At 39.8% G+C, this 25,293-nt stretch overlaps 1 protein-coding gene across 9 annotated transcripts in view; it reads right to left on the bottom strand.

The window, feature by feature from the left end:
- EPB41 (erythrocyte membrane protein band 4.1) overlaps window positions 1-25,293 on the bottom strand; it is a 177,594-nt gene that overhangs the window by 4,063 nt on the left and 148,238 nt on the right. For 4 of the 9 annotated variants that reach the window (XM_065930230.1, XM_065930221.1, XM_065930223.1 and 1 more), the window contains 4 exons: window positions 12,663-13,112; window positions 11,397-11,525; window positions 3,630-3,731; window positions 2,458-2,538 (listed from right to left, as the gene is read on the bottom strand). In XM_065930230.1, the coding sequence (XP_065786302.1) occupies window positions 2,458-2,538; window positions 3,630-3,731; window positions 11,397-11,525; window positions 12,663-13,112 (762 nt within the window). The remainder of the gene's footprint in view (window positions 1-2,457; window positions 2,539-3,629; window positions 3,732-11,396; window positions 11,526-12,662; window positions 13,113-25,293) is intronic. The other 5 variants (XM_065930226.1, XM_065930228.1, XM_065930227.1 and 2 more) reach the window with 2 other exon arrangements.

The following is a 25,293-nucleotide window of genomic DNA, read 5'->3' as shown; positions in this document are numbered from 1 at the left end:
GTAACCGGGAAGCTCAGGACAGGAGAGGAAGATAATGAAGCATGCTGCAAGGAGGAAGAGATGTGTTTGGCTGAAGTAGAGAAAAGAAAGGAAGGAAGAGTGGGAGGGTATATGACATGCCATTACTTATTATTTCTTGATCTTCACAACAACTCAATGAATCAAGGTAGTATCCTTAATTCGATTTTATAGATGAGGAAACCAAGGTTCAATGGTTAAAATGCTTAATGTTTCAGAGCTAGTAAGTAATACAACGGGGATTTTCACTTAAGTCTATCAGACTTTCCCCTTTACCAGACTGTTTTTCAGTTTCAGCGGGAGGTGGAAGGGCATGATGACCCTATTTTAGTATCTGGAGGAGTTTTGATCATTTTAGGAAAGTGAAAAGGAGCAGATGAAAAGTTAAAGAAGAGTAATGATACCACTGGGCTTCCCTGGAGGCTCAGCGGTAAAGAATCCGCCTGCGATGCAGAAGACACAAGAGACCCAGGTTCAATCCCTAAGTCAGGAAGATCCCCTGGAGAAGGGCATGGCAACCCACTCCAGTATTCTTGCCTGGAGAATCCCATGGACAGAGGAGCCTGGGCTACAGTTCATAGGGTCGCAGAGTCGGACACGACAGAAGCGACTGAGCACGCATGCGTGCACAATGACACTGCTACTCCCCTTGGGCTGCAAGTCTCAGCCTCAAGCTCAGAGCACCCCAGGGTGGAAGAGCCCAATACAGCCTTTGGGGGACGGTGGCATGGGATTCTCAGAGACAGCCTGTGCCCCACCCCCCACCATCAAAAAGGGCTCTAGCTAGATTTGACCAGCTGATTGTTGACTCTGGCTCTTACGACTACCTCTAGGAGGGAAAAAGAAGGGAAATCCCTCTTTTGGTCTCCTGACTCCATGAAAGCCATTGCTGGAACTGCTACCCCTACAGAGCCCTGATCATTCTCATCCTGTCTGCTCAACCAAGGCCCCGCCCAAGCCCTCTCTCTGGTTCCTCTGACTTACACCTGCTCTCTCTGACAGCCTGCATCTTCTTCAAGAGCCCCCTCCCCATCCAGAGCCCACCATGTCTTATTCCTTCCACATGTCCCCATGTCTCAGGGACTGGAGGACAATTGAGTACCACTCTGGGCTATCAAGGTGTGCATGTCCCTTTGTCACAATAACCTGAAAGAAACCTAGGGTTATTTTTATTTTACAGATGGCAAAACTACAGAAGATAAGCCAAATAACTCACTCAAAGACACACAACCAGTTGCAGAGTGAGGATTCAACCCAGGTCTGTCTCACAGCAAAGCCAAAGCTCCTTCCCAGGCCGTCTAGCACAGACTGAGCACGTGGCCGGGGCTCAGATCACATCAGGCCGCGTGGGTGGGTGCAGGCTGGTAACGCAGCCGATCCCCTGAGCTGGGGCCCACAGGCTGCCAGGGTTCCCACCTGGGCTTCTGCGGCCTCACTGCTGGGCCCCTCAGCCCAGTGTTCTTAGCTGTGGGTCTCAACTCTGCTACCCAGGGAACGGCCGGCACTGCAGCTCAGCTTTCGTGTTTTTTTTTTCTTTTTTTTAGGCATTCAGCATATCAGCATAAAGGCCACAGAACTATGGCTCCAGCACTCCTGTCAATGATTCCAGAAGCATTTGCATGCAGTCTCTTCCACCCCCTCTTCTCTGCAGCTTCACTGTTCTAACTTCAGCTGCCAGAGAATTGGGAACATTAATCCTGACCTTATTATTTGCTAATTGCTTCAAGCACACAATTAGCACCTAATTAACATAAAAGCATAGAATTTTAGCACTCACAAGGGCCCAGAAATGATCTAGATCAACCTACTCTCTTTTAGGAGATGAAACAAACAAACAAAAAAAAATCAGAGGTAAAGTGATTTGCCCAAGGTCACACAGCAAGTTTGTAACAGGTCTGAGAGGAAAGCATGTTCCCAGTCTCCTGAGTCCCAGCCTCTCACACCGTGTCCCCGCTGACGGGCCCCTCCCAGTGCAGAGACCATAGGCTGGTCTGATCGCCTCTACTGCCTCCAGCACAGGTGACACGATCCCCCCTGAACAGCGCAGTTTTCCCGTTTGCTTGGAGCCCACCGCGTGCCACACGACGTACATCTGTATCTCACTTGATTCTCCCAACATCCTTGAAGGAAGATCTAGCTTATAGATGAGGAAACAGAGGCTGAGGGAGTTAGAGCTAAAATCTGGTAAGAACTAGGATTCGAGCTCAAGTCTTTTTGAGTCTGCAGCCCACATTTGCTGCTTCCTCAATCTGGGGCCCCCCTCCACCCCCCACAGGTCTCGTGATCTGATTCCCTTTATCCTCTTTCTTAATTGAGGGCTGGAGAAGCTGAGGGGGCCTTTGGAGATAAAGCTGTTGTCTTGTGCAAGCCAACTCTGGTATCCATCAGTCAACCCACTGGGAAACCTTCCCACATTCAGAATCTCCTTGGCATCCCCACCTGATCGTGGTCAATATCCGCATCTCCTGTGATCACAATTCTCTTTTCAATCCGGGTCTCTGAAATCCCACCTTTTACAGTCTGAAACCAAAGAGAAAAGTTATCATGTAAGAAAGAAAGAAATAAAGGAAGGGAGGAAGGAAGGAAGGGAGGAAGGAAGGAAGAAGAGAAGAAAAACCCAAACAGCAAAACAAATAACAGCAAGAAATCAGTCTGAAAACTATACTCCAAATTTTAATCTGCTGTGGGGTACTGCGTAGAATAGCCTTCTCACACACTTGTTCACAATTTGGACTAGATCTGCTAAAATGAGCTCACCTCTGTTCCTCTGTATTGCTAAAAATTTTTAATAAGCTAAACATAATTCTCTGAGTAAACAGGTGTTTCTTTTTGCTCTTTTCCTGTATATTTTGATTATTTTCAAGAGGAAAAAAATCAGAAGACTATAAACAAAAACGTCATGCAGCTTGAAACTAAGCTCTTTGTTTTAAAACAGTCTCCTATGACTAATGTCAAAAGATCCTCAAATAATGCTCCCTACTTGACATATGAGGAAACCAAGGTCTAGATACACGAAGTAACTGGCTTCCAGTCATCTGTGTGTTTGGTCAGGAATCTAGATTTCTTACTTATAAGAAAATGCTTTTTCCTCTAGTGCCACTGCAAATATGGATTATCTCTGATTTTCTGGGAGTAGTTCCAATTTTAGATACTTTGTCCCTCTTGCCCCCATAAACAATATTCTAATGATTCCAATATTTCAGCATCTGAACTATAGTTCCCATGGCCTCGATCCTTGACATGACATAAAAATTCTTTGTGAGACCCTCTTTGTGAGACCCCAAGTTCTGACTTTTGGCTTGGAAAATATGGTTGCTTAATAATCCCAACAAAACTTGCCTTTAAACTGACTTCCCCAGCCAGAGGACCCACTGACCAGGGAGACAGGGGAATGTGTAAAGAGAAAAAGTGACTCTATGAGACCACTAAGGAGGTAGGGATGGGTTTATTACTGGGGAAAGCAGCAGGGCCTTTCCACCTGAACATGGGGAATAACTTGCCTCAGTGAAGATAAAGCTGAAAATCCTTGTTTATGGACCAGGGTTCTTACAGAGAGGCAGCAAGCCTGGCATGCCACTGCATTTTATAAGGAATTTCTAGCTGTCTGTTACCTTGGTAATTTGAGTTGTGGTGGTGCTGCTGGTGGTCTCGGATGTGATGGTCTGCGCTGTCAGCAAGACTCCTGGGTCCAAGTCGCCGTTGCTGTCATCTGTCTGCAGAAGGAGACACAACGCGTCAGCACGCCTCTCGGGAAGCCTCGGGGGCAGATGCTGGAGATGCAGCTTTGCTCTGCGGCTATACATCCTAAAGCAAACCCCCAATTCCCTTCCAGTGATTTCTTATTTAGTAAATAAAAGGAATCCCCTGGGAACAAAGCTCCTAAAAAAGCTGGACGAATCTAGTTTCCTCAGCACTGGGTCAGGGACAGGAGTGGATCAGAGAACGGAGGAGGCTGTGTAACCACAGATTCAAAAACAGTGACAGTAACTATGCACATGTATAGAGCATGTGACAGCTCACAAATGACTTTCAAAACTTCTTCTTTTTTTGATGCTTACATGAGTCCTATCAATATGAATAGAAAAGGCAGACACTTACTAGCACTCCCAGGTGAGACGTGTGTGAGTGTGAGCTTCAGTTGTGGCCGACTCTTTTGCAACCCTACGGACTGTAGCCCGCCAGGCTCCTCTGGCCCTGGGATTCTCTAGGCAAGATTTGGAGTGGGTTGCCATGCCCTCCTCTAGGGGATCTTCCCGACCCAGGGATCTAATCTGCATCTTTTACATCTCCTGCCCTGGCAGGTAGGGTTTTTTTAATCATGAGAGGTAAGACTCAGGCTCAGAGAAAGTGAATGGTTTGCCCAAGGACTCAAAACCAATCCTCTCTACAAATCTAGAGCTCTTTACACACCACCCAAGGCAAGAAGGAAAGGTATAAACTCTTGGTTGCTAAAGCAAGGCTAGATTCTGAGTCATGTGCCAGAACTTTCCAGAAAGAACCAGGAAAGTTCCCTGCTGGGGTATAAGGAATCTCGGGCTATCTTCTTTGAAGATCAATATGGAAGACTGGAGCACATGAGGTATGTTCTTTCAAGGCTAAGTAGGGGGAAATACATAGACTATCTCAATGACAATTATTGAGACCAAAAGTATCATTGAAATGGGTTCTCCTCATTACAGGAAGGGTTTAAAAGTGTTTAAAATGCTGGGCTACACAACTAATCTACACAGAGAACATGGGCTGGGGCTACTTCTTGTTTCTCTGGAGCTCACTCTACTAGGACCAAGATAAATATATTATGATCAGGCTGAGGAATGACATTAGCAAAAAAGGAAGAGAAATGTTTGGCAGGAGCCAGATTCGGCCTGATGAACAGTTATCAGCAACCATTTGGGCCGTTAGCAGACTCAGAGCTGCTGACAACCCCTGACCAAGATGAAAACAAATGAGGGGAGGAAGATGGAGGCTACCTACAGCTACATGCTTTTCAGACGGGCATGACCTGAACTACGCAACACTGGTATCATACACTGACTCAGAAGGGGATTTAGAGAACTGCAATCGTTTTCATAAAGTATCCTGCAGCAAGCAATGTGTCAGTTACTCTCTTTCTCTGCCTCTTTACAGAAGTCATTTATATTATAAGCAGAGGCCTCCAGCCCTTTTGAGTAAGGACCACATTTCATTAAGCCAAAAATCTGAGGCATTAGGGGGAGGGCAGGAAGAGGAGAAGAGAATTAAGAGAGAATCCCTGGCTGGGTTCCCTTCCAGGTAGGAATCTGGACAGAACAGAGAGAACTTGATTGTGTCACCTAAGTCTTTCACTCATGCCAGCCACCCTCATACCAGGCATATTACTGACTAGTTCACTAACACTTTCTTCAGCCCAGACCCACCGATCTACCTTAGATTCAGACTCAACTAATATTTATTGCACTCACACTATATGCCAAGCATATAATGCAGCTGTTACCTCAATCACATCTATCAATATCTGAAGTAGGTTCTATTATTACACTATATAGAAAGTTAACTTTCTATAACTTAAGTATATGGAAACTTAAGACAACTGAGGTCCAGAGAAGTTAAATAAACTGTCAAGGTTTCTATGCTAATAAATGTTTGAACTAGGACTGAGGGCAAAGACTTCTTGTCTGAAGATTGGGGTTCAGGTCCCAGCTCAGACAGTGGCTGGCTATGGGATCTTGGCAAGTCATTATGACTTTTCTGAGTTTTAGTTTTTCTCAGTTTTACAACAGGCAATCTTGTGCCCTGCTTCCACTGTAGCTGTGAAGATCAAAAGCAATTTGAAAAATGAAAGTACATTGTAAGTTGTTAAGAATTTGTGTCCCAATATATATATATACACACAATGGGAGAAGGCAATGGCACCCCACTCCAGTACTCTTGCTTGGAAAATCCCATGGACGGAGGAGCCTGGTAGGCAGCAGTCCACGGGGTCACGAAGAGTCAGACATGACTGAGCAACTTCACTTTCACACACTGGAGAAGGAAATGGCAACCCACTCCAGTGTTCTTGTCTGGAGAATCCCAGGGACGGCGGGGCCTGGTGGGCTGCCGTCTATGGGGTCGCACAGAGTCGGACACAACTGAAGCGACTTAGCAGCAACTTAGCATACACACAATGGACTATTACTCAACCATAAAAAAGAATGAAATAATTTTGCCATTTGCAGCAGCATGGATGAACCTAGAGATTATCATACTAAGTGAAGTCAGAAAAAGACAAATATCATATGATATTGCTTATATGTGGAATCTAAAAAAAATAATGATACAAATGAACTTATTTACAAAACAGAAAAAAATAAGACACAGCAAAAGCAAGCTTATGATTACCAAAGAGGATAGGGTGTGTAGTGGGGAGGGATACATTAGGAGTCTGGGATTAAAATACAAACTATTATATATAAAATAGATAACCAACAAGGACTTACTGTTGGTTATCTATAACCAACAGGGAACTATATTCGATATTTTATAATAACCAATAATGGAAAAGAATCTAAAGAATGTATGTGTGTGTGTATATATATATATATATATACACACACATATATGTATACACATATACACACATATTTGTGTATATACACATATACACATATACATATACACATATACACATATTTATGTATAACTGAATCACTTTGCTGTATATGTGAAACACAACACTGTAAATCAACTATATTTCAATATTTTTTCTTTTTTAATTTTAAATTTATTTATTTCTTTCAATTAATTTATTTTTAATTGAAGGCTACTTGCTTTACAGAATTGTGTTGGTTTCTGCCAAACATCAACATGAATCAGCCATAGGTCAATAATATTTTTAATTAAAAAAAAGAATTTGTGCGCCAAGAGGACTAAATCTTCTTGAAGAACTCCTCCTCTACTAAACCTGAGAATACCTTCACCTACCCCCTTATTCCTCCTTTTCTGTCTTGAGAAGGTAGAAGAGGGAGGAGACACTGTTATGATTTCTGACTTACACTCTTCCCACATGGGGCCTCTTTTCTTACCAGTGTTTCCTAAAAAGGGTACTGTGGCTTTCACAGTTGCTTATAAAGTTAACCATTCCCTTATCGTATGACACAGCAGTTCCACTCTTAGGTGTTTACCTAAGATAAGTGAAAACATGTGTCCACAGAAAGACTTGCACGTGAATGCTTAAAGCAGCTTTATTTATATTTCCCCCAAACTGGAATCAACTCAACTGTCCATCAAGAAATGAAAGCATAAACATACTGTGGTATATTTATACAATGGAATACCACTCAACAATACAAAACGTGGACTATGGATTCATATAACATGGATGACTCTGAAAAACATGTTCAGACAGAAAAGGGTATGACTGTATACTTTCATTTATATGAAGTTCAAGAATAGGCAAAGATTGGAGAAGGCTAAGAAGAAATGTTCAGGGGTCATGGAAATGTTCTGTGTCCCCAAAATGTCTTGGTTACACAGATAGACACATTTACCAAAACCAATCAAACCAAACTCATCACCTGTGCATATCACTGTATGTAAATATCACCTCAAGTACACATACATACAAATACATGCAAAAAGGAAAAAACCCTATTCTGGCTCCCCACCTCCTCTCACCATGTCCCAAAATGTAGGAATTATGGACCGATTGAAATAAGGTTCCCAGGTCTACTTGTCTGGCAAGATAATAAAAACAGAAGCAGAAATAATTATAGTAAATAAATAGTAACAATAGCAAATAATTATCTGGTGCTTATCATGTGCCAGTCACTTTTTTCTACATATTACTTATATCATACTACACTGTGCTTTTTCATTTACCAATTTATGCTGTAGACATTCCCATGAGAAGATTTAAAAAACTAATTGCAAAGAATTACCATAATTGGATGTACTATATATAATTTATTTAACCTGTTTCCTATTGAGGGGCACTTAGGTTATTTCCATGGTAGTGACAACTTAATCTGAAATGCACATTTTATGTGCATTAATTTATTCATTCCTTGCAACAACCCTATGGGGTAGAACTATTATTAGCCCCATTTTACAAACGAGGAAACTGAGGCACAAAGTGATTCTAGTAACTTGACTGGACACTAGTAAGTGATGGAACAGGTTCAAATCCAGTAAATCTAATTTCAAAGTCAACACTTTTCCCCACCATACTCCACTGTCTAGTCAATAAGAAGTAAGACAAATCACAAATTTGTCTTAAGCCTGGTTAGAGTGAAATAAAGGTAGATGTATGCAAGTGAAATTCGCTCAGTTGTGTCTGACTCTTTGCGACCCTATAGGCTAGAACCTGCCAGGCAATGAAATTCTCCAGGCAAGAATACTAGATTGGGTAGCCTATCACTCCTCAGGGGATCTTCCCAACCCAGAAATTAAACCAGGGTCTCCTACATTGTAGGCAGATTCTTTACCAGGTGAGTTACTAGGGACACCCCCAGGTAGCTGGTTAAAGTGTCTTAAGCCTGGTTAAAGTGAAATAAAGGTAGACGCATAACAATATAATAATAGCTACCATTTTGGAATAGCCACCATGCACCAGGAAAATACTATCTTTATCTCAATAATCTTATAAAGGTATTTCTCAGAAGAGAAAGCTGAGGCTTGGAGGTTAAGTGACTTGCTAAAGGTCACAAAGCTAGCAGGTTTTGGAATTAAGATCCAGGTTTCTTGAGGACTTCCCTGGTGGTCCAATGGCTAAGACTCTGCACTCTCAACACAGGGAGCCTGGGTTCCACCACTGGTCAGGGAACTAGATCCCACATGCCACAACTAAGAGTTTGCATGCCACAGCTAAAGATTTCACATGCCAAAATGAAGACCCAGTGCAGCTAAATAAATAAATGACTATTTTTTTCTTTTTTTAAAGAAGATCCAAGTTTCTCTAACTCCAGGGCCCACAGGCTTTATCTTGTACATCATGGGGCCTCTGTATTTCTCTTACATGCTATCATATTTTAAAATGAATTTTTGTATGGGCTACACTCAAACCATACATGGGCTTCTGTGGGCAGAATGGCACTAACAGTTTTTTAAGTAACTTATTTTGAACCATTAACATTTTTTTGATATGCACATTACAAAATTTAAAATATTCAAAATGGAGATGAAATGTCAGTGTCCCTTCCACTCCTGACCACAGACTGAAGTCCCCTCGTGGGTTTTTGTTTTCTCTGAGCACCCACTCAGAGACAGTATATTCACATATACATACCTGTACATACAACCCTTTTCCCTCACGTAACCAGCATATTATTTATACCATATTGTACTGCATTTTCTTCATTTACCAACTTACCACATAGATTATTCCCATCAGAAGCTTTTTTTAATGGTTGCACATAAGTACCTTAATTGGATGTACTATAAATTACAAACCTGTTCTCTATTGACGGACGGGTTGTTTCCATGGCAGTGATGGCTTAAAGAGTTCCCTCCCCTACGCAAGTACTTCTTTTCAAACACTCCTAGCTCACTGTGTGCACAGCCTTAAAGGAACGTCCTCTGCCTTCTCTGCAGTCGCCTCCACTGCCAAGTCCTGGTCGTCCATCTCTGTCTCCCCTGACATAGCTCTTTCTTCTCGTTTCCTCAGGCTACACTTCAGTTCTTCACAAGCATCCCCCTAAACCTGCCAGAAGCCCTATCCCTGTCTCTCCAGGCAGCCCCTCCTTTAACAGATTCAGCACACAGCTCTAGGAACCATCTTCCAAAACCACCGCTTAAATGAGGCTACTTTATCACCACTGCCAGAAAACCTGAAGCAATGGAGCAAGTCATTATTTATCAAACTCAAATTCCACAGTCTAGACCACAAGAGGGAGAAGGGGGAAGCATACAACGTTAACTGAATGTCTATGAACACACCAAGTGCTGTCCAGACATCATTTCACTTCATCCTCCCCCCAAACTTGCGGCGGTAGGTAGTATTATCCCCATTTTACAGGCAGGAAACAGAGGCTTAGAGATTAGTGATTTGTCTAAAGTTATCCAGCTAGTACATGGTTGAGCTAGGATACAAATTCCACTTGTCTAATTGCAAAGAATGTGTTTTTAATTGGCAAGTGACACCACTTCCCTGAGGTGGACGTCATCACCCAGTTTATGGTGATGTGAGGATTAATCGAAAGGATTTGTCTGGAATCGGCCAGCCAGAGCTCCACACGGCTGCCTCCTTCCCATCGTGCAGGGTTCAGCTAAAATGTCACCTTTTCAGAGAGGATTTCCTTGACTATTCTAGGCCCAGAATAGCAACTCTTCATGTTATCGCATATTGTCTGACTCTTGATCCTATTTTAGTTTCTTTAAAGCACTTATCAGTCTGAAATGTATACATCTCTGTTTTATTGCCTGTCTCTCCAGACTAGAATGTCAGTTCCAGAGAGAAGGGCCTGTGTCCACCCTGTACATTGCTTTGGCCTAATACATAAATGCTGAAACAAATACTTGCTGCAATAGTGAATAAACAGTTCAATTTACAGACGGAAAAGTTTTTTGCATTTTTGGCTTCTGTGAATGAAAAAGGAAATGACTAAGCAAGACGAGTTCATTCAAATTATTAACAAGGAAGGAGAAATTTTACTAAAAGTAGGAGGTAAATAAAATTTTAAGCACTAAATTTTTATATGATTTTAAATTTAATTGTAGTAAATTGATTACAATTATTTTAGCTCTTACTTACTTAGACTTCCCTGGGAGCTCAGATGGTAAAGCATCTGCCTACAATGCAGGAGACCCAGGTTCAATCCCTGGGTCGGGAAGATCCTCTGGAGAAGGAAATGGCAACCCACTCCAGTACTCTTGCCTGGAAAATCCCATGGATGGAGGAGCCTGGTATGCTGCAGTCCATGGGGTCACAAAGAGTCGGACACGACCGAGTGACTTCACTTTCCTTCTTTTACTTACACTTTCAGGTGTTGTGTTCAAGTACCGTCTTACGTAAGTTTCACGACAGAATCACAAGGTAGATACTAACACAGTGCAGGTGGCCGTGGGGGGTGGAGCAGGGCATCAGGGCTCCCAGATGCTCAACCGCCTGTTTAGGTTGATATATGGAGAATCTGGGACCTGAGCTCAGGTTTGTTTGACCCAAAGCCCATGTTCTCAACCATCACACTGGACAGTCTTCCCTAACTGAACTGGGTGGATATAAGCCATCAGATCCAAGATAATTTTGCTTTTAATAAAGTATCTGGGGACATCTTGAGATCAGAGATCTCTTCTGAAAAGGACTGCCCCAGAAAAGCCTAGCATTATTTGCAGCAAGTGATGAGAAGAAACCCTGTGAAGAGAGGTGATTTATCACGTTTACCGGATAGTCTCTGGTTCTGAAACACTGAACCGTGTCCTACCTGGGCAGCCTCGTACGTGATGGTCTTGGTCTCGGTGTGGACGATAGGGACGTCTTTGGTTGGAATTTCACTTTTCACAGCATTGGCAGTGTCTGAGATGGTGACGGTCTGAGTCTTTACCAGGGGAGGCTGTGAGGCAGTAAAGAAACAGTTACCAGAGTCCTCTGAAGGCTGTGGCTAGCTAATCTTCTGACATTGATCTGATCAAAGTGATTGCTCTGATCAAGCAAAGGGCGAGCTCAACCTCTGCCCAAGACTTGGACACTATTCCCGTGTAGCCCTGACAAGCTGTCAAATCACCAAAGAAATTAGAGAACAGCACTTCTGTTCACTTTCGCAGGCTTAATGGAAAGCGATAGTATCAGACAGTTACGACTGGTGACATAAAACACTTCAGACGGACCTTCAGAATTTGAATATACGACTACTTGCCAAAGAGCAGCCACTTCTGTTTGTCCTTGTGACTGCACCATTAAAATTAAGGAAATCAGCCACATTTCCTCCCCTTAGTACAAACGGTACATGACCTAGCACTGGCATTGGAACACATTACTCCTGGAATTCATTAACTTCTTTCAAATCAATGTCAGACATTTACTCTGGAGTTATTGAAAAGAAAACAGTATTGGGAAAAGTGGAGAGAAGATAATCAGTTCTACCACCACCTGGTGATTAATCTCGGAATTTCCGAAGAATGAACTTAAGCGAAATATCAAAGGTGTCCTATCCATCAGCTCACCTTCCCCAAGACTATAAATCACCCTGAAACTACCATATGATTGTGATAAAGTTAAGTGGCCATCCACCTTAGCATAGGAGATTAGTGCCTATGATCACGGAAGCTCCCGTGAGTGGGGTTAGTGGGAGTGGTGGGCTGCACCGTGTGGCTGCAATACATAAACCATTATTTGGGGCCTGACTCCTCATTTAAAAAGTCAACTACCCCTTTTAATTAATTAAGAGTATCTGAATTTTTTGAGCAGGGTCTCAGAACGCTGAAGGCCCCTCATCACAGAAGTCTCAGAAACTTGCCTCTTTATGAAGCCCATTCTCAATCAAGGAGACGAGTTTTGGGGGTAGTGTTAATGACTCTGAATACATACATTTCTTTGTAGTAATCAAGAACTTCAATTTTATTCTGTGATTTTTGAAAAGAGCCAAGAGGCAACTATCCTCACCACTGCCACCACCACCTCCTCCGCAGAATAGATTCTGGCCCTCTCCCAAAGTGAGTCGTTAGATCTGCATCATTGAATCAGTTACTACCTGGAAACTTCGAATGAGGGTGGGGAATTGGTTACCCACACGAGAGTCAAGAAATGATCCATTTTGCTTTCCAAGTGGCTCTCCTGGTGTAACACGCTGTTCACTACTCTCTGCCTTTTTTTCACCAAGTTGCAGCTGGGAGGAAGCTGGTGATACTGAGGCCTGTAAGGCACTGGCCTGTTCCTCCACTCCTACACACTCCCCACCAGGACCTCTCAGCTTTTCCTTAATATCAAGAGAGCCAGCTGCCCCCAGCTCCTTCTCTTCTGTCTCCTTGCTGCTTATGGAGAGGGAGCCAAAGTCAAAGTTTTTTGGAGACTCCGGTGAAGTGGTCATTTGGCTCTTACTAGGAATTACTGAACGCTTGGGGCCCTCCCAGTCAGAGTCAGGGCTGGTAGATGGCTCCGTGGTCACGGCAGCCACCTCCTCGGTGCGAATGCCATTTATGTTCTACAAATGAATGAACACACACAAGAGCAAGAAGATTAGGAGTAGGTGGGGAACACAGTGAACTCTGAGAATCAACAATGATTTCTAAGAGGGCTCAAAAATATTAATACTTATATAAACCAGGAATCTTAGCTCCTAAAGGTGGTCAAAAGGAAGAATTACTTGCTGTTCACTAAACATGTCAGTAGCTTAAACAATTCCAACCTCATTTTGGTCATAGTTCTACAACATGGTTAATCTGAGAAATGATTTCAATGTGCCTCACAGAGGAACAAACAGTTTGTGTTACTATGGTCTTCTCTGTATAACATACTCTTCATACTCAGAGGGGGCACTATTCCTAAATACCTAACTCATTACTATGCACAGGACACAGTGCAATTTATGAGTCAATAAAACGTAGCTGGATGAGTCTGATCAGATTGAAAAATGTTCCATACATTTCCAAGTCATATGTATCATCATGCTGGCCCATGATGGAGAAACTGAAATCTAGACTTTGGTTGGCAGAGATATGGAAGGTGAGTACATCCAGCACAGGCAATCCAACCATGGTCAAAGAATTAACTATAATATCAGAAATAGTGAAACAATGCTTTTAAACAGAATAAACATGATTTATGAGCAGTTGAGAAGTATTTCTCCACAGATGAATGACAATGTCTCCAACTCCTGAAAGAAATAAATCCTGGAAATACAGAGTTCCCTCTTGGGCTAAATGCCTCACATTAAAGGATAAACAGATCTAAAATAAGAACTTTCAAGAGAATGTGGAAGAGAAGATAACATCACAGTACGTGGACCTATTCCTAATGTTTAAAGAAAAGTGCTGTCGTTGGAAGAAGAGTAGGAATTCACGCTAGTAGTAAAAGAACATGAACCATTTGAGAAATGAACAATCTAACAGAAGCCAAATGTTAGGAAAATTGGCATGTGCTCACCAGAGGGCTATAAATAAGCCACGTAGGCCTGAAATTTTGGTAAAATCAATTTACCATATTACATGCCATATAGGAAATTAACAGAAAAGCACTCTTTTAAAAAGGTGTTCCTGGAATAAACAACTTCTGCTTAGACCAGCCTACACATTTTAGTACTGAAATCACACTATATGTATTATGTATTTTTTTAAAAAATCATTGCTGCTCCTTAAGTTGTAAACCAGTCTACACTGTGATGAATATAAACCAGCGGTCTAGTAAGAGAAGAAAAGATGCACTGCACTGAACTCCAGGCCAATTTTACTTCTAAGAACAGTCTAACTTAAGATCATCTCAAAGTGGTACAAGTTGAACTCACATTGGGGAGCTCTTTCATTGACTGATCATGAATATTACTTAGGACATGAAAAATGGAATTGAAAGATGACAAGAGAAACTGTCTTTGTCTGAAGATGTATCAGAGATATATAAACTATTCATGCTAAGCGTGTATGAATTTCCTCATATTTAAAATGAGAATAATACTTGGTTTGACTCACAGGATTTTGAAGATCAAATACAATAGTATATGAAAGCACTCTGTAAATTCTCAATTACCATGTAGATTCACTGAATTCAATCAACATTATCTGAGCACCAGTAATAGATTAGGGCCTGGGGGACACCAGAATGAGTCTGTTGTTATGTTACTAACACTCTGTACTACTTTCTAAGGCACTTATCTCACCATTTCTTTTGAGTCAGACAAGCTGTTATGGAGCTGCCCAAAATAGACTCGCTGGTAATAAACAGATAGGCTTTCTCAAATTGCTGTATGCTAGCTCTAATGCTGTGAACAGCATATCCAAACCCACTCACATGCAGAGTCTTCTCCAAATAATTTTGTCACAACTGAGAAGGTTGATTAATAACCAGGAAAATGCCTAAGATAATCAAGGAAGAGCCAATTTTATACCAGTCCGACCAAGTGATAAGTAGTGGTCTGTCATCAAGAAGCCATTTGTGAATCAAACATTGCTGAGGCCAGCACCACCTGTCCCAAAGTTGCCTACTGCTGAGTAAAATTAGATAGATCGATCATTTGTTTCAAAGCAGGAATAGAGGACACCAAGCGTAAAAGCTGTGGCCACAGTAATATCAATTCAACAAATATTTACTGATCACTGAATACGTATTAGTCATTGGAAATAAAAGGAAAACTGATAACAGTTGGGTTGGATTACCACTTAGAGCACTCTCACATATGGTCAAATCAGCCGCTCCAGTTGGCTCTGCTGTCGAGATCTATGAGACAACACAGCCAACTACTTGCTGGACACTCTCCCAGGCATATGGGATACAATATGCCCCAAACTAAACTCACCCAGTCCACTTTAGTATGTCCCTTATCTGCTCTTCTCTATTCCCACACTTACTGTCTCCATTCAGGCTCTTATAATGCCTCACCCCGCTTACTACTAATTCCCTAAACAAATTTCCTTTTCCTTCTTCCTTTCTCATCTCAATCCTTTCCTGAACACATCCTTTATTCTGCTGTGAAAGTGTTTATTTCTAAAAATGAAACATTGGAAATTCCATTTTTCAGCTTAAAGTCCTTCAGTGACTCTTCACTGACTTTTCGTTAAAGTTCAGGTCCTTTTCTAAGACACAGAAAATACTTTAAAATATGACTGTTATCTCTCTCTCCAGCTTCACTCTGCTACACCTCCACACACACACTTCTCTCTACTAACTCAAGAAAATTTGCAATTCTTAGAACAGAGCATGCTTTCTTTTGCCTCTGTGCCTTTGTCAATATTGTATTGTTCCTTCTGCCTGCCTAAAGTATGTTTAGATATCATTACTCTTTCATTCCCATTGTATCCTGTCATTATTGGTTTAGTCATCTGTCTTTTCCATTAGACTGAGCTCCTTGGGGGATAAGGACTTAGCTTTATATCTCTCTTGCACAGTTTTTGGTACATAATAGATGTTCAGTAAAAACTTGCTGAAATTATACTAGATAAACTCAGGAGCCCTGAGAAGTGTTTTGCCTCGAGCTATTAAAAAACTGAAAAGGCTCATTTAGAAAGAACATAAAAAGTGGTCCACTTGACCAGACTAGCATTCAATATTCTACATCAGTAAAATAAGAGGAAACTAACATTATTGCATGTTCACCATGTGACAGTTACTCTAACATGTTTTCTCTTTTCATTTTTCACAACCTCATTATGAGGTAGTCATGACTTCTATTTTATAGATGAAAAAATAGAGAGGGTAAGCAGGTGAGAGCTAGGAACTAATGGAACTAGAGTTTAACCTAACCCTAAGGTCAGTGTCTGATTCTAAAGGCCATTTCTTCCCATGGCAGCAGAAAGTTATTTCTAGTAGGCCCAAAGGACACGTCCTATTACATTCAAAAGAATATACAATAAACCTGACTTTTCAGGTTTATTGCCCAAAGTCCTCTTAGTGGACTCTGATTTTAGTGGCTGACACCATACTTTGAAACATAGGCAGATGGCTGGAAAGCCAGAAGAAGAGATTGGGGCAGAAAAGAAGATATAAAACCCTTATGACATAAGACACCCACAATTTGGCATCTAACTTGAGTAAAGAATTTTAACTGACAGTGCTGTGCCTTTGGCTATGACCATCAGCATGGGCCATTGGATTATATAAGATTCTGCACAGCTCCAAATACCAAAGTGGCCTGGAAACTTTAAACAGATCGTCCAAAGGGTATGCCACAAGGTTGTCTAGTTGGTTTCAAGAATATGAGAAGGAAAAATGTTAGACCAGTATTTAAGTGAGCAGGAACATTGTTTGACTGAAAACTTTGTTTTACTTAGAAAGTCAATAGTTTCTGCTAAGTACGATAAACCAGTATTTTCTTTGGGAGAGAAAAATCTCTTGATTTTTTTTTGGGGGGGGGGATTTTTTTTTTCCCCTAAAGGCTTTCTCTTGAAAATGACTCACTCAAACAGATTATGTCACAGGATCATCAAGCGCTGAGGATGAATGTGTCTTTATGAGTTATAAATAACCTCTCTCTTGACTTAGGGATTACAGATATTATTAAAAGTGGGATACGGGTGTTTTATATGTATTTTGCTGTTATTTGATTAAATGCAATCCAGTGTCTTCCTTTTTAGGTTATTTTTGAAGGAAGGGATTTATATATTTTATTGAAATAAGTACAGTTATGCTGACAAGACTCTCTTATCCTATAAGCATCACAGTGAAGATAAATCCTGAAATCTTTCTAAAATTTTGCTGCATAAGCAAGAGCCATATACTTTTTTTTTTTTCCTGGAGGGTCTATGTAGTAATTCTCTCCATTTTGTCACTTGTTCCTTGCTTAGTAAAGTCCAATTTTACCTTTAGATGGCAATGGGGAAATAGTTTCTTTCTCTGTTAAAAAAAAGAAAAGAACCTGCTACTGTCTCACTTTATCTTCATATATGTTAAAATCCTGGGTAGGCAGTTAAGGACCAAGTGAAGAACAACAACTTTTTCACTGTCAACCTTGTCACATGATTCCAGGGATATACTTTGATTTCAGGACCATGATTAGATTGTTGGAATGAGGGAAGAAGGCAAAAATGCTAACTTCAAAGACTAAATCTTCCTCTTGATAATATACTATGTTTTATTTCTTATCCATTTAGGAATTATACTTTCTAATGTGTGCAATTATACACATGAAAAAGACCTCAAGGTATACTAAAATATCAATAGAGGTAGGACTGCAAGTAATTTAATTTCTTTCTTTGTGTTTTTCTGTATTTCACAACCTTTTAAAAATGAATATGCATTATCTTTATAATAAAAATACTATTATTTTTCTTATGCAAGCTTTTACACTGGTTTGGTAATGAAATGATCTGTAAAACCTGAAGAGTCTGGTAAACAATCTATGAAGGAAGTGCTAATAAATCCTTAATATCCTCCAAGCCATTGAAAACAGTTAAAAATAGACCTTAATGGTTTCCTAAATGAAAAAGTAGTTAATGGAAAGAATAATAAGAAATGTCAGCAACTGGTAACAGTATACAATTCTTTTATATGGAGAATATAATATAAAACACTAGTAATTTAGTGTTTTGAGTGGGTTTTGAAAGTCAAAGTCAATGGTAATGGACTTAATCTATTTGAGTGGAAAAAATAGCTCAAAGTTAAAGTGTAGCTTCATTACATTTTGTTTAATGTTTTCTGATTTAGATATGGCAGTGATATTCTCAGGAATATGAATACAAATATTGCTGTATCTGTGAGTTGTCACAGATTTTCTGTGAATGTCTTATTAGACATCTGAAGACACATGGAAAATGATCATTCACTTGCCAAAGTCATAAAAGCCACTGGGAATATAAAATATTAAAGTATCCCAAGACCTGATCTGAACATTAACTCTAGATTAGTGATATTGACTATGGATAAACACTACTAAATACTTCACATCAGAATGCTTTATATTTCTTTTGTGTGGGGGGGTTTGTTTGTTTTGGCTGAGTGCTCTATACCTCAGGGTGAAATCTTCTCTTACTGAAATGAAGTACAAGACATCAGAATGAACTGACCAAATTCAGTAAATAGCTGTTTAATTGTCACCTCAGAAGAGAATCCTCTTTTAGGTGATTTTGAGATACATAAAAGAAGGAAGTCATCCAATTTCCAGGGTACTTTAGCTGAATGAAGATATTAACAATGATATATACAGACAGCAGTAAAATATGTCTGCATAACAAACTCGGAGCTATGTGGTGGTTGGGGCAATGACGGAAGCTTGGGGAGAAGGCAAACGTTCATCAGAGCTGGTCAGTAAGCTTAATTACAGTGTTTTATGTGTGACTTTTCAGGTATTATAACATGACATTAAGCACTGAAATAAGACAGTCAGCACTGCTATTGAGTCCACCATTAGCAGAATTAGAGAGCTAACAGAACAATGTTAAAAGAAGGAGGAAAATAGAGTCACATCAGTTACAAGGCTAACTTCTAAAGACAGCCTTGGACTCAAGGTATGCTTAAGCTTTCAGAAAATGCTTCTCCTTCATATTCTACTCAGTGTTTTCCAAGATCTATTTTTAGAACACCAATGAAAATTTTATAATCATATATACATATGCATGTGCAAACAGACATTATAGACAAATTAATAAACATTACACTTGCTGAAATTATGCAGGACAAATTTTAAGAGAAGGTCAATTAACAGGATAAGGTGACATTGTATTTTATCAAATTTATTAAGTTGAGAATTTTCTTAGTCTGGCCAGATCAAAATACAAATTCTGTCACTAAATGCATAAATATCCTGTCTTAACCCAGTTTACCAGTGCCATCTTAAAGGGTCTCTAACACTCTTCCAAATCAACAAGAGTTTCACTTTTACGTAAATATACTTAGAGGCTTAAGCACAAAAAGCCAGAAATACTCTTTGATGAAGAACAAATAATTATTACAGTTATAAAATGTCTTTCGGTTTGATGACAACGTGTTTCTAGTTTGTTTGCTTTTGGACCCCAATCTGATTTTCCTCAGAACTGGTACTTGAAGTTTGATTTAATTACTGGGAATTTGAACTATTGATCTATCTGTTAATAAGTATTTCCAATAAGTGTGTCAATAAAACAACTATTTTCTTCCAAACAAACTATTTTCTTCTGAATTATTTTAAAACCCAAGAACCAGATTACCCCCAAGGCCAAAAAAAGCCCCCAGACTCTCTGTCTCAACAATAGGCAAGGCTTCTTTTCTTTTTTTCTTCTCTATTTTGGCCGCACCATGGCATGCATGATCTTAATCCCCCAACCATGGATCAAAACCACGTCCTCTGCAATGGAAGTGCAACGTCTTAACTGCTGGACCACCAAGGAAGTCCCAAGGCCTCATTTCTTATGTCCATCTGCTGGTTCCTACTGACTGAAAGATCCTATTCCAGGTTCTGAGACATTCTGTGAAACCACCTGAGGTATTGAAGGCAAGTTAAGGGCAGTCCAGTGTTAATAAATCAACTCATTAGTGGTTGGGGATCTTAAAGCACCATTTTTAATACGTAGTTTTATAAGTCACTAGAGTCTCACAAATTCCAGCCTTCTTAATTTACTTTCTGTAGCTTTCATCACATTTTCACCTGGGGACTAAGGGACTTAGGATAGAGCTGTGGCATAACAGAATACCACTGAACTGAAACATCAAAGCTGCGTTGCAGCTCTAGTTCTCTCACTTAAAAACTGCCTGTTCTTGAGCAGTCCTTGAACTGCTCTGAGACTCAATTTTATCATATAAAGCCAGAACACCACTATATATCTGATATGGGTATTGTGAGGGTTAACTGTGTACTGTGTTCAAAATGAAGTGCTAAGCAAATACTAGATATTATTTGTCATTGTACTGTATTTCTCAAAATACTCCTTTTTGCAAAGAAACACAAACCAGAACTAGTTCCTATATGAGTATTTCTGAAGTATACAAATTAGCCGGCCCTATGGATTTAACTAATCATAAAGGAAAGCAACCCTGAATATTCACTGGAAGGACTGATGCTAAAGCTGAAGCTCCAATACTTTGGCCACCTGATGCAAAGAGCCGACTCATTGGAAAAGACCCTCATGCTGGGAAGACTGAAGGCAGAAGAAGAGGGTAACAGAGGATGAGGTGGTTAGACAGCACCACTGACTCAACAGACATGAATCTGAGAAAACTCCAGGAGATAGTGAAGGACAGGGAAGCCTGGGGTGCTGCAGCTCATGGGGTCGCAAAGAGTCGGACACTACTTAGTGACTGAACAACGGCATGGATTTAACTAAGGCTGGTCTTCCTTGCAGCTTAGCATGTTCTGAACCAGGTTCTCGTTATATTTTAGAGGATATCAGGTAGAACTTAGAAGAAAGAAATTGAGACAGAAGATAATAACTAAAATTGATACACTCTGAAGATATTTAAGTATTCCTGAGCCAAGATTCCCATGAAGAACACTGGATAGGCAGTTTTTAATAGTTTTGAGAACATTTTTGATCAGTTACAAAATTTACTATTTTAAAGCTTCATAGATTTATTGCTGTTTCTAAGCCTAAAGTGTATCTTTTTGTGTTATTACCCACAGATTCTGCTTCCAGAAATTACTAAATTTTCTGTAAAAAGAGGCTCGGAGTCAGCATACTGTCTCTATAATCACTTCACTCAATGGAACCCTAAATCTCCTACATCTATTAAACTACCATGGGTTTTCCCATTCTCTTCCTTCTATTCTGCCATTCAATCAAGTAAACCGAGAGTCAGAACTGACCTTGGAAATCATGCTTAATGATACGATCAACTCTGTAATGTCACCATCATCTTTGCAATGACTTTGTGGCCTGTTGAAATGCAAATATCTCAGGGAACGTTAATACATCAAACTTTTATCAGCATTTCTGTATGTCAGAAAAAAGGAGGTTTGGGGATTCGTTAGGCTTACTTATACAATTTTAAAAAACAAGTTTTGATAAGGCAAAGGGAATGAGCAGAAGGTAGCAGTGGGATTGAGGGGGAGGGGTGTGCACAGACACACATACACCCACATAGCACATTACCCTTGCTTTGCAAACCCAGTAAGAAATGCTTTGCACTGCAAATGACCACAGAACCAGCAGGAATCGAGGTTATCTTGCTAAAGCACAGAAGGAAGATACCCAGCAGAAGAGTCCAGCTCCTGGTTCTGAACTAAAGTAAACAATAAATATTACAGTCACTTAAATGATCAAAATGTATTTAAATAACACCCCCAAAAGGTCTACAACATGCAAACTAAAAAAATGTAGACTCCAATCCTGATAAAATCAGTTAATTGCGAGTGCTTTCTTTCCACATACTTCTCTCTACCAAAATACGGCAAATTTATGTCTCAGCAAAGAATGGCCTTAAGTGCCTTGGGAAAAAGCTCTAAAAAACAAAACATATGTCTTTTAAACATTTACTGTCTTATTAATATTTATAATCTTATCCCTGTTTTGAAAAATTAATAATATCAGTATTTCCCTTGGTTGTATAACCCTGGTGATTTTTGTTTTTTTAATTTGTTAAGTTAAAACAAATGCTTTTAAAGGGGCACTTGCAATAAGAGATAAATCAGATGTGGTAATGGCTTCTTCTGTAAAAGCCACGTGTAAACAGCACATAAAGATGACAGGTCAAGCCGCAGTAGCCCATTCTTCAGCCAAAAAAGGAAACAAATGAAGAAAGGAGCACAAAAATCACCCAAAAGAAAAACACCCCTTGGCCCCTCCACCCCCAAAAGCTTCATAAATAATAGTTTTGATATACTTTTGGTGGAAAACTCAGACCAACTGGCAGTTTAGAAAAGGATATTAGGACCACAAACACTCAAGATGGGGATAAACTAACAACAGAGTGACCAAGCAGCTAGCAAAAGATGATTTTAGAATTCTATCTTTCCTCTCTAGTATGTTGGTTTTTTTTTGGCCACACCACACAGCAAACAGGCAGACTCCTGACAGTGAAGTGCGAGTCGTAACCACTGGATTGTCAGGGATTTCCCCTCTAGGGTGTCATTCCCAATCATACAATATGTTTATCTTCATCCTAAATTTTCTCTCTTATCTATAGCCTCTCCTACTTTTTTCTTTTCTTTTTTTTTTTTTAATAAAGCTGGTCTGCTACAGGTGGTAGTTGGCTAGAAATTCATCCTTGGGGGTGCTCGCTAGCTTCTCCACAAAATTTGAGTCATTTTCGTGGTCCAATGCTATTCTCTGACATATAAAAACTACATCTGGATAAAGGAGCTTATTTAGGAAGACACTGGCCTTTATTAAATTACAGTTGGTAGAACTGCCTATTGCAGGAAAATCACTCTAATGCAGCCTCTCATGAATGCCAGCAAATGGAATTTGCCAATGACAATTTTCCTTCAAAAATACTTTTTATCATTTCCTAAATAGTGCTGTTATTAGATTATCCCCAGAATAGGTGAATGCAAAAGCAAATTGCTGTAAAATATCAGTGCCTGATGCAAAATTTTAACTATTACATAATAGAAAATTTTGCTTTAACACTGCACTCACCAGCAAGGACTCCACAGATCAAATGAGGGCTCTCAAACCTGAATAGAGCTATAGAAATCAAAGTGATTGAGCATATATTAAAGGTTATACTAAACACGTCTAGGAGACCAGAAGCCTTTGGTCAGCCAATTTTATTTCATTATACTAAGAAGGGTTGAGTTGAAGAGATGGAGAGCAAGAAGCTGTAATCAACACAGAAACTCTGATCACTTAGTATGGAACACAAACATATTTAGCAGGATTTCTCAGAAGTCCCAATTCCAAAAATGGTTAAAGCCATAATAAGCACTTAAGAAAAACATGATACCCCGATGTGATATCTAGAAAATAGCATCTTGGTTCCACAGAACTACATACAACAGAAAACAAGGATCAGATATTAATTAGCTGTGCCTTCTTTTCCTGAAAAATCCTATAATAATGAAAATGGCTTTCCATGTTAACACTGTCAATCAATTCCTAAAAAGAATGTAGAGAAACACTATAAAATTTTATATTACTCAGACATGGTCACAAGGTACATGCTTTGTGCTAGTAAATAGACCACTTCAAAATGTGTAATGTTGGTTTTAAGTAACCACCTGGGTAATACAATAGAACCTAGGACCGTGAGAGGAAGATAAGAGGTAAGGTTTGCCCATGGTGAAATAAGGGATGGATTGAGCAGTGAGCCTTCTGTTAACTATAAAAGCAAGCTCCCTGCACACACACATATCCATTCCTGTCCATCCGCTGCAGTAAAAAGAGAGAAAAGGAAAAAAATCTCTTTTTCCTGCAACATATCTTCATTCCTCAATATGATCAGAGCAGTATTAATAACTACTAATTTGTAGAGTGCTTCTTAAAAAAAGACAAATTCAGCATATTAAAAATGCTTCTAACAGATGTGATAATTACATGTGTTGTAGTGACTGATTATGTGGGTTAGAAAAAAGTTATTTTTAAAACTTGGTATAAATAAGTCAAATAGTTCCAAAGCAAATTTAAAACATTAATATTCTCAAAACTGAATGCATGTCAATAAATTATCTTTGTTTTAGAACTGAGCGTAAGACAATTACTGGGCCACAGAAAAGAGTGAAAATATGGGGAAAACAAGAGAATTGTTCTAGAAAGACTGGCTGACAGTATCTCTTGCTGATCTGCTGAAGCAGAGGTTCCTCCTCACCCCACTTTTGGGTAGTGGGTCTATGTATGTGCAGTATCGCTGACTCCTGTTTCTTTAATGATTAGTATCAACCAGAATCAGACTTGCAATAAGATTTATTCATGATAAATTTACATAATAACAGAGCAAATAACGTGAAAAAACATCAAAGAAAATATCCCCAAAGGAGAAGTATATCTTGCTCAACTGCTAATGTATAAACATTTATTCCACTGAGTATCGTAGCTGAAGGATCCTGGACCAGGGGACTGAAAGGAACAAAGTTTTAGGAATGTATTACAGAGCACCTCTCAAAGCTAGTCACAGATACGAAGAAATCCTCTAGAACACAACCATGTTGACTAGGGCGCAAAGATGCCTCCAAAAGGATATAACTTTATTTTGACTTACTGGTAAATACTGCCCAAATAGGCCCTGAATTAGGGAATTCCTCTCAGAGAAATCTCTTTATTTTGAAAGGGGAACCTTTCAAATCACCCAACCTTAAATTTATACACTTTTGGTGTACTAAAAGTTCAGAGTGAAAATCATGTCATTTTCTTACCATGTTCATTAGATATCTTTAAAACCTGGCTAAAGAGAAGGTGAATTTGGGAACCTTAAAAATCCAACAGAACAGAGGGGTTAACTGAATTTGTCACTGAATATGTTAAGAGCATATTTAACAGAGAACAGTCTAGAAACTGACAGAGGTGGGGTGCTGTGCTAGTGATGATATTTTAGCTTATAGTTCACGTGTATCCTGGCAGCCAGATAAATAGGAATGAGTGCCTCGTCTTTTGTTTTCAATTTCTAATCATAAACAAGACCAAAAATGCTTCAACGCTGAATGAAGATGCTAAGGTTGTGACTACAGCTCTTTGAAACAAAACAAATGTAGAAAGTCTAACTAATCAGTTTTGTTTCTCTAGATGTCAGCAGACTACAGCTTGCAGCCAAAGCCAGCCCCTTCCTTGCTTCTGTACGGCTATGAGCCAAGAATGGTTTTATGTTTTTAAATGGCTAGGAAAAACACAGAAAAT

This window comes from Muntiacus reevesi, chromosome 3, assembly GCF_963930625.1.
Source record: "Muntiacus reevesi chromosome 3, mMunRee1.1, whole genome shotgun sequence".
NCBI lineage: Eukaryota > Metazoa > Chordata > Mammalia > Artiodactyla > Cervidae > Muntiacus > Muntiacus reevesi.
This window is presented reverse-complemented; position numbering and strand designations above follow the sequence as displayed.